This window comes from Physella acuta, unplaced genomic scaffold, assembly GCF_028476545.2.
Source record: "Physella acuta isolate Inbredline_101_S28 unplaced genomic scaffold, ASM2847654v3 ptg000494l, whole genome shotgun sequence".
Classification (NCBI taxonomy): domain Eukaryota; kingdom Metazoa; phylum Mollusca; class Gastropoda; family Physidae; genus Physella; species Physella acuta.
In genome coordinates this window covers 658,801-668,205 of record NW_026732013.1, presented here as the reverse complement: position 1 = coordinate 668,205, position 9,405 = coordinate 658,801, and the positions used below count along the sequence as shown (strand labels likewise).

General features: G+C 35.7%; 2 protein-coding genes across 2 annotated transcripts in view; both read left to right on the top strand.

The window, feature by feature from the left end:
• Positions 1 to 2,669: 2,669 nt before the first annotated feature.
• LOC131944523 (26S proteasome non-ATPase regulatory subunit 4-like) lies at positions 2,670 to 4,292 on the top strand. Its single transcript, XM_059305200.1, is given in 2 exon segments — positions 2,670 to 3,643; positions 3,884 to 4,292. Coding segments are annotated over 2 exon segments (1,182 nt in total). The 5' UTR covers positions 2,670 to 2,673; the 3' UTR covers positions 4,096 to 4,292.
• A 3,541-nt stretch (positions 4,293 to 7,833) lies between these two features.
• The window catches only part of LOC131944440 (centrosomal protein of 170 kDa protein B), an 88,338-nt gene continuing 86,766 nt past the window's right edge, over positions 7,834 to 9,405 (top strand). Inside the window, exons 1-2 of the mRNA XM_059305040.1 lie at positions 7,834 to 7,875; positions 8,980 to 9,050. Of these exons, the coding sequence (XP_059161023.1) occupies positions 9,033 to 9,050 (18 nt within the window). The 5' untranslated portion in view covers positions 7,834 to 7,875; positions 8,980 to 9,032. The remainder of the gene's footprint in view (positions 7,876 to 8,979; positions 9,051 to 9,405) is intronic.

The window sequence follows — 9,405 nt, the reverse complement described above, 5'->3', positions numbered from 1 at the left end:
TCACTTTATCAATTCACGCATTTTTTTCCCATTACTTTAAATTTAAAAAAAAATTACAATAAACTTTCATAACTAAAACCATTGCGCACCAAATGAACGTGATGACGCGTCTATAATAGTGCTTAATAGTTGATAAAAAAGTATAAGTAGTAAACATTACATTCAGTGAATAAAATAAATAAAAGATAGCCTTTTATCAATCAATGCTAATTATAATATTCCAACAATAATGTACTCTTACACGTCTGCATAATTTGCATTCACATTTTGCTAATTGTATTATTCCAACAATTATTCCGTCTTGCAGATTTTGCATTCACATTTTTAGCGTGAGTTCAATTTATTTTTAAAATACCTCCCTTGGCAAAATTACTAAACAGTTTAATTAGATTTTTCTAACCCACTTTTTCTAGGAATATTAACAAAAACTATATTTGACATTGATCCTTTTAATATGTTTTAGCAATGTGCGTATATTTAATATTCTCTTTACGTTATGCAAAATTGTACAAACAGTGGAAATTATAAAATAGCTCTATGCCGCTATATAAACAAACCCTACTCTATTTCTTATAATAAGACACTGCGATGCACTGAAAAGCAAAGCATGGTGCGAATGTTTACTTTTATGGTTCCAAAAGCTATAGCGATGACAGAAGGAAGGAAGGAAGGAAGGACTGACACACGCTCAGCCCGCTTATATTATATATATATATATATATATATATATATATATATATATATATATATATATATATATATATATATATACTAGCTTCATCCCGTGCTCCGCCACGGTAAATCTTTTTTAAATGTACCAACTTGGGAACAGAACAAAACTAAACACAACACAAACGAACGCAAAAAAAAACACAAACGAAAAAACAAACACAACACTCATAACATAAACACAATTTAAATGCAATCATAAAGGCATATTGCTCACAGTCTAACCCGTAGCGCCAAATCGCGCCCTTTCCGGTGATTTGCACCCACCTCAAACTTTCGATTTGCACCCCTGCCCCCCCCCCCCGCCGCCCTAAAACTTTCGATTTCCACCCCCCCCCTCACATATTTTTTCCAACCAACTTTGGCGCCCCCTAAGGTCGGCACCCTCGCTACGCCTCTCCTATAAAACCCCTAGCTTGTCCGCAAACCGAAAGATAGAATAATAATTAGTAAACAGTATAAATAATAGGCAGTATTTAAAATATCCGTGTTTTACCTACAATATTTCACTTTATCCATTCACGCATTTTTTTTCCAGTACTTTAAATTTTAAAAATTTACAATAAAGTTTCATAACTAAAACCATTGCGCACCTAATGAACGTGATGACGCGTCTATAATAGTGCTGAATAGTTGATTAAAAATTATAAGTAATAAACAGTAGGGCCTACATTTAGTGAATAAAATAAATAAAAGTTTGCCTTTTATCAATCCATGCTAATTATAATTTTCTAACAATAATTTCCTCTTACACATCCGAATAATTTGCATTCACATTTTGCTAATTATATTATTGCAACACTAATTCCTTCTATGACGAACGTATATTTGCATTCACATTTTTTATAAGCGTGAGTTTAATGTATTTTTAAATTACCACCTTTGTCAAAATTAGAAAAAAGAGTAAAATTAATTTGAATTTTCTACCGTACTGTTATTATGTTATTAAAATATATCCACTTTTTCTAGGAATGTAAACGAAAATGATATTTGACATTAATACATTAATACTTAATATGTTTTAGCAGTGTGCGTGTATTTAATATTTTCTTGACGTTATGCAAAAAGTAAAAACAGTGGCAATAATAAAATAGCTCTATGTCGTTATATAAACAACCCCTACTCTATTACTTATAATAAGACACTGCGGTGCACTGAAAAGCACAGCATGGTGCGTAGTTTACTTTTATAGTCCCAAAATCTATAGCGATGACGGACGGAAGGAAGGAAGGACAGACACAGCCCGCTTATATTATAGATTATATTATAGATATACATATATATATATATATATATATATATATATATATATATATATATATATATATATATATATATATATATATATATATATATATATATATATATATATATATATATATATATATATATATATATATATATATATATATATCAGAGGGGGGCTGGGGTGCGGACCGCACCGGGTGACACCATTTAGGGGGGTGACACCAGGCAAAAAATAGCAAAATATATACAGAAAAATGATAATTCCACTTAATTAAGTGAATAGTTAGAGTGTTAAATAGTCTTTTAAGAGCAAATTTGACAAACCCGACAAGGGGGGGGGGGGGGAGTGACACAATGGCGTAAACCTTCTAATGATAGAGAAAACAGGCTACATCAAGCTGAATTTATAACCGACTATAGATAAAAATCGTTAGTATTATATATGAGCACAGTTAAAGCAATCGCCGTGGAGGGGGGGGGGGGGGGTAAGCAGAGGGAAGTTACATTAACTCAACATGCAAAATATGCCTGAGGTAAACGGTTTGGTTGAGAATCGTAATAACTTATATGTTAATCCATACTTATACAAAGCTTTCATGTTTTATATTCTTTTGACCGTTGGTGGTTTAATAGGTCTTATATAGCAGAGATAAAATAACCTAGATTTTTAAAACAGACTAATATAACTGAAACCAAATGGTTCTCGAAAGTACAATTATTTGTGTTGACAACAGTGATTATATGCGAAATGGAGATTTTGTACCTACTCGTATGCAAGCTCAACAAGATGCATTTATTAACCTTGTTTGCATGTCCAAAACACGATCAAATCCAGAGAATAATGTTGGCCCTTTGAAAATGGCACAAGCAGAGGTACTTGTGACTTTAACCTCAGACGTTGGCAGAATTTTAGCAAAGCTGCATCAGGTTCAACCATGTGGGGAAATCAATTTTATGACAGCAGTTAGAGTTGCACATTTGGCTTTAAAGCATAGACAGGGAAGAAATCACAAGCTAGGAATTGTTGTATTTGTGGGAAGTCCTATTGATTTGGATGAAAAAGAGATTGTTAAAGTCGCCAAACGATTAAAGAAAGAGAAAGTCAATGTTGAAGATGTCAACTTCGGAGAAGAGGGACTGAACACAGATAAACTCACTGCTTTTGTCAATGCTATAAATGGAAAAGATGGAACTAGCTCTCATCTCGTGACTGTTCCTCCTGGACCCATGCTCTCTGATGCCCTTCTGAGTTCACCTGTCATCGTTGGAGAAGATGGTGCTGGCGCTAGCATGACCGGGGCTGGTTTTGAATTTGGAGTTGATCCTAATGAAGACCCAGAGCTTGCATTGGCACTTCGTCTATCTATGGAGGAACAACGGGCTCGCCAGGAAAGGGAAATAAGACAAAATACTGCCGCAACTACTGGAGAGTTAGGAGTTATTTCAGCAGCTTCTGTGGAAGAAGAAATGTTGGAGAAGGCATTAGGTGCATCATTGAATCCAGATGACTCTGTGCCACAGTCCAGTAACCCCACCCCTGTAGAGATGGATTTCGCATCAATGTCTGAGGATGAACAAGTAGCTTATGCAGTCTGACTCTCAATGCAATACTCAGGGATGGGAGCTTTTGATGGTGGTGCTGCACCAATGGAGACAGATAGTATAGGTGGAGCCCCCGCCAGTGTTTCTTCCAGACTTTTTTCTCCGGGGGGCACTTGAAATTTTCGGGGAGGGGGGGCGGTAGAATTTCTTCGGGGGGGGGGGGGGGGGGCGGACACTGTTAAAAGTATATATTTTCTATATAAATTATATAAATTTCATTTCGTCCGGGGGGGGGGGGGGGTAAAAAAAATTCGGGGGGGGCTTGCCCCCCCCCCCCCCCCCCCCCCGAAGAGATGCCTGGAAGAAACTCTGGCCCCCGCCAGACCTGACAAAAAGGAGGAGGAAGAGGACTACTCATAGGTGATGAATGATCCTGACTTTCTTCAAAATGTTTTCCAAAATCTTCCGGGAGTTAACCCCAACAGTGAAGTTATTCAAAGTGCAATGAGTAGTGTAATCAAGGACAGCAAGAAAGATGATAAAAAAGATGATAAGAAAAAGGATGACAAAAAATAATTGAACTGGCTAAGATTTTTGTACGGACAGAGTGTTAAAGATCGATTTATTTCTTTGAATTTTTTTCTGTGTCTATGGTCTAATTTAATAATCTGCCTACAAAGTATTTTCAGTTGCATTTTAATTTATATTTTGTCTCACTGTAAGGTACTGAATCATAGGTCCAAACTGTGTATCCATCTTGAGCTAAGTTGAATTCTGGAAGTTTAACAAAAATAACTTATGTTTTGTGAAAGTTTGAAGGAGGCTAAATAAAGTCTTACGTTATTATATGTTTAAAAAAAATATTTAAAACAGACTAATGCACTTACACACATTGCATGTTGTTGTAATTTGTAATTAATTAATTGAAAAAAACAAACAATTTACTTTTTCAAAACCCGAAAGGCCAGCAATGAGTATCCTATGTTCATATTTTGTGTTTGTGTATATATATATATATATATATATATATATATATATATATATATATATATATATATATATATATATATATATATATATATATATATATATATATATATACAGAGGCGTAGCGAGGGGGTGGGGCGAGGGGTGCGGGTGACACCATCTAGGGGGTGACACCAAGGCAAAAAATAGCAAAATATATAGAGAAAAACTTGAGGGGGGGGGGGTGCAAATCAAAAGTTTGAGGGGGGGGGGGGGTGGGGCGGTGCAAATCGAAAACTTGGGGGGAGGGGGGTGCAAATCAAAAGTTTGAGGGGGGGGATGCAAATCGAAAATTTGAAAGTTTGTCCCCAGGAAGGTTCGCTACGCCTCCGGGGGGGGGGGGTGACACCATAAAGTGCCGCACCGGGTGACACCCGACCTCGCTACGCCACTGTATATATATATATATATATATATATATATAAGGGGGGGCTAAAAAAATTTTCGCGGGGTTCCGCCACTGCAGATATACATATTTTTATTTTATGGATTGGGTTAGAAACAATATGCGTCTAGATGGGGGGGGGGGGGGGGCTGATTAAATGTAAAGTAGAAATAAACACATTCTCACACAACTTCCTCCAAAAAATGAATAAGTAAACTTTATTTACTTTAAATTTTTAAAATGAAATAAAGAATAACTATATTATAGTTGTTTATTTTACTATCAGTATCATAGCTTTTGAAACAGGTAAAAATCAGTGAATATTGTTTTTGAAATTACCAGTAAAGAGATGTGTGAGCAATACAGTGATCTAACCCATACCTTATCTTTATGTTAGAAATTAATCTTAAAAGAATAAAAAAACAGTAACTATTTAAAAAATGTAAAGAATTCATTTGCAAAACCAATAAAATAATATAACTATTGTTGGCTTGTGTTCAGAATGTTTAAACCACTATAACTTGCGCGGTTTTATACCAACTCCGCTTTATATATATATATATATATATATATATATATATATATATATATATATATATATATATATATATATATATAATTCTGATTGTAGACTATATTTTTTGTAAAACGAATAGTAGTAATACGCTTTAACATTAAATAATAACGTAATTATGATCTGGTTGAATTTGACATAAGAGGGTGATTATTTCCCCTACTGTATAGTTCGCCTGTCTTACTTAATATTCCATTTCGTCATTATTTTTTTTTACAAGCGAGGACTACAAAACAAATTGTGGCTTGGTTGTATTGTGTTTTGTGTGATAAATTGTTTTGAGTTGTCAATGTTTGAATGTACTTTTTACTTTTTCTCGACTCGCCGCTCCCCCTAACCCGAAAACATGTATACGCCCCTGCTCGTTCACACGATCTCTGCACACACACAACCGTTTTTCAAATCTTTCACTGGCCTTCAGTGTTTCTTCCAGACTTTTTTCTCCGGGGGGGGGGGGGGGGGCACTGGAAATCTTCGGGGGGGGGGGGGGGCGGTAAACTTTCTTCGGGGGGGGGCGGACACTGTTAAAAGTATATATTTTCTATATAAATTATATAAATTTCATTTCGCTTGGGGGGGGGCGGTAAAAATTTTTCGGGGGGGGCTTTGCCCTCCCGAAGAGATGCCTGGAAGAAACTCTGCTGGCCTTAGGCGCACGTATCCTCATGTACTACATAATATGTAGCTTTAATGGCTTTATGTTTATGAGTAGGTTACACAATAGCTCGTTTCGGTTTTGATCTTGACCTTGTTGACAGACAGCTACGTTGAAATTAGTTGTGTTGTTTTCGTAATTTTAGTTAATTACTCACACACACATATATATGACTTAGGCCTACTTGTCTTAAACCTCTGTACTCTTTGTAGAGCATAGGGTCTCAATTAACCTTCCATTTTGTCCTGTCATGGTTGTTGATTGTGTAGTCTCCCAAGACATCCCTGTTGTCTTCGTCAAGAAGACTCTGCCTCCAGGTCTGTCCTGGGCGCCCTCTCTTTCGCCTTCCCTGAGGGTTCCATTCAAGTGCCTGGCGTGTCACATTTAAGTGAGCCTAACGCAAAGTGTGCCCCAACCAGCGTCACTTCCTCACGGGGGTCCGTGATTTTGTGACGGTGTGTGATGGGGGGGGGGGGGGGGGGTTCAGATGGTGTGACGTCACTTTTTTTGCATTATAAAAAAGCGATGTTAGAAAACGAGTTTTAGCCGTTATTTCGCGTTTTAGAAAACAGTTTTAATAAATTGTAATAGGGATTGATCAAAATACACTAAGTTTACAGAGTTCTGACGAGAATTCGGAAATATATCTATGTTTCAAGAAAAATTCAACATCATTTTTGAGGGGGGTTGTAGGCTGAGGTGTGACTTCATTTTAAGGGGGGGGGGTGTCTGGCTTTTTGTGACGACGTGTGACGGAGGGGAGGGGGAGGTAAAAATCGTAAAAAAAGAGTGACGTGATTTATGGATGACCCCTTATGCAAGAAACATGTTTTTGCAAAATCTAAGCGAGCTTGGTTATTTAAAAAAAAAAAAGATTAGTGACCTAGGGGCACAATTTTGTTTTTAATTGCAGAAGCCTTCTCAGGAGTATTCTCAATATTTTCCCAAAGTGTTCACCAAGGGGGTAACGTCTAAACTAAATATAGCTAATTTTTACGAGAACTGCTTTTTCCCGTTAGTTTACTAGTTTATTAGTTTTATACACCATTAGGCACAGGGCGCCACCATCCGGGACTGGGGTGACAATTAATTCTTTTTAATTTTAGTAGGCCTATATGTGACACCCCGGGTAATCGCAACCAGTGTGACCCGACCAGGACCAAGTGACGCCAAACATGATAATAATAACAGATTATAGATCTGACCGTACTGTACATTAGGAGGTTTTAGTTTTAATTTAAGGTCACCAGAAACCAGTGTTTCTTCTAGACTTTTTTCTCCGGGGGGGGGGGGGGGCACTTGAAATTTTCGGGGGGGGGGGGGGGGGGTCAACATTTTTCGGACACTAGTAAAAGTGTATGTTTACTATATAAAAATCCATCTCGTTCGGGGGCGGTAGACTTTCTTCGGGGGGGGGGGGGAAGTACCCAACCCCCCCCCCCCGAAGAGATGCCTGGAAGAAACTCTGCCAGAAACACCACCACCATCCGCCTCTTTAAAAATAAAATGATTTTATTTCTTTTGATAAAAACATCTAACCATATTATGTGTTAGTAAGCGTTGATACATAGATTTCTAGATCAAGATCTATTCTTTTTTTCCCGAGACATCGATGGTCGACAGGTTGTTGAGTGCGGGCTACTAATAATTACTTCCGGTTCAATTCTAAATTCGCTTTTTTACACTCATCACAATGTACAACGACTGCTAGCAAATGTAGGATTGTAGGCCCAACCTAGATCTAGACCTAGATCTAGATCGATCTATAGATTCTATATTTATAAGAATTAGATGTCTAGATTTTCTATACTCTATGTCTAGAAAATAATGAAGTGTCTAACAAAATATAATTTAATATAAGATCTAGATCTAAGTATATTTCATGTTTAGTATAGTAGTATACTAGTATAGTGGGCAGTTTAGTTTACTGTTTAGGCCTAATAAATTAATAATAGCCATAGGTGTAGAGTGTTGAGTGTAAATCACTGTAACCCAGTAGAGACTGTAGAGTGTGTAGTAGGGTATAGTAACAGTATAGTTAAGTATAATATAAGTATAGTCAGTATAGAAATAATAGACTAAGTATCAGTCTGTACTTCTGTACTGTACTAATATATATATAGGCCTAATATATATATATACTACTAGATCTATATACTAACTATACAATATATGAGTACAGAAGTACAGACTATAATATACAATTTAAATTAATAATGAATGGTTAATAGGCCTATACTATATATTAAATATTATTATTTAAAAAAATACTGGATCTACTATGCCCTTTATAGTATAGTATCGAAGTATCTATTCCCAGCTGACTGTGAATAGCCATATTTATTATTAGGGCTATTCTGCTATTCACAGTCGTTCCTTTTTTTTTAATACATTTGATGAATTTAATGTTTAATAAACATAGCATGAATCTGATTGGTCTGCTGTGAATAGCCCCAATATGGCTATTCACAGTCAGCTGTGAATAGCCTTGACCTTATAGTATATATTAGATTAGAGGTCAATGTCTAGATCTAGAATCTAGACTTTGTGTTAAAAAAAAGAATTAAGACAAATTCAGTAGCCTAACTGGCTAAGTAAAATAAAAAAAAAATCGGGGTTTTGATTGAATTAGAATGTGGTATAGCCTACTATACCAGGTATAGGCCTCATTGCTGTTTAAAATTATTTTTTAATTGACATTTTTAATTTTTTGCTACAAATGTGTTAGGCCTAAATATTTAATTTTTATTTCAATTTTTTTGACAAACTAATTCAGTTTCAGAAGTGATTAAAATTAATGTACTTACATTTTAATTTTAGGAGAAAAATGTTTGGATAAAACTGGCATTGGGATACAGTTGTATCTTTAAGAAATGGAAGTTCAAATTGAGGTAAGTATCTTATCTATAATTAGCAATAAAATTACTATTTTTTACCAAACGGACCTGAGAATTACGGATTTGCTCATGCTCAGATCATTCGAAAAGATGTCATAAAAGCATAGGGCTGAGTTCTAAAATATATAGATATTGTTGTTGTTGAAATTTTCTTCTTTGCAACACCTATTCTGCTGTTATATGTTTTATAAGGACTAGGCAGATCTAATTTATAAAAGGATTAAAAAGCAAGCAAGATCACAGATGTACATAAAATGTATCCCATACTACAACACCAGAGTATAACTGATAACTTGATGTTTTATTTATCTCTTGACCATTTACACTCAAAAACAACCACAGTTCAAAC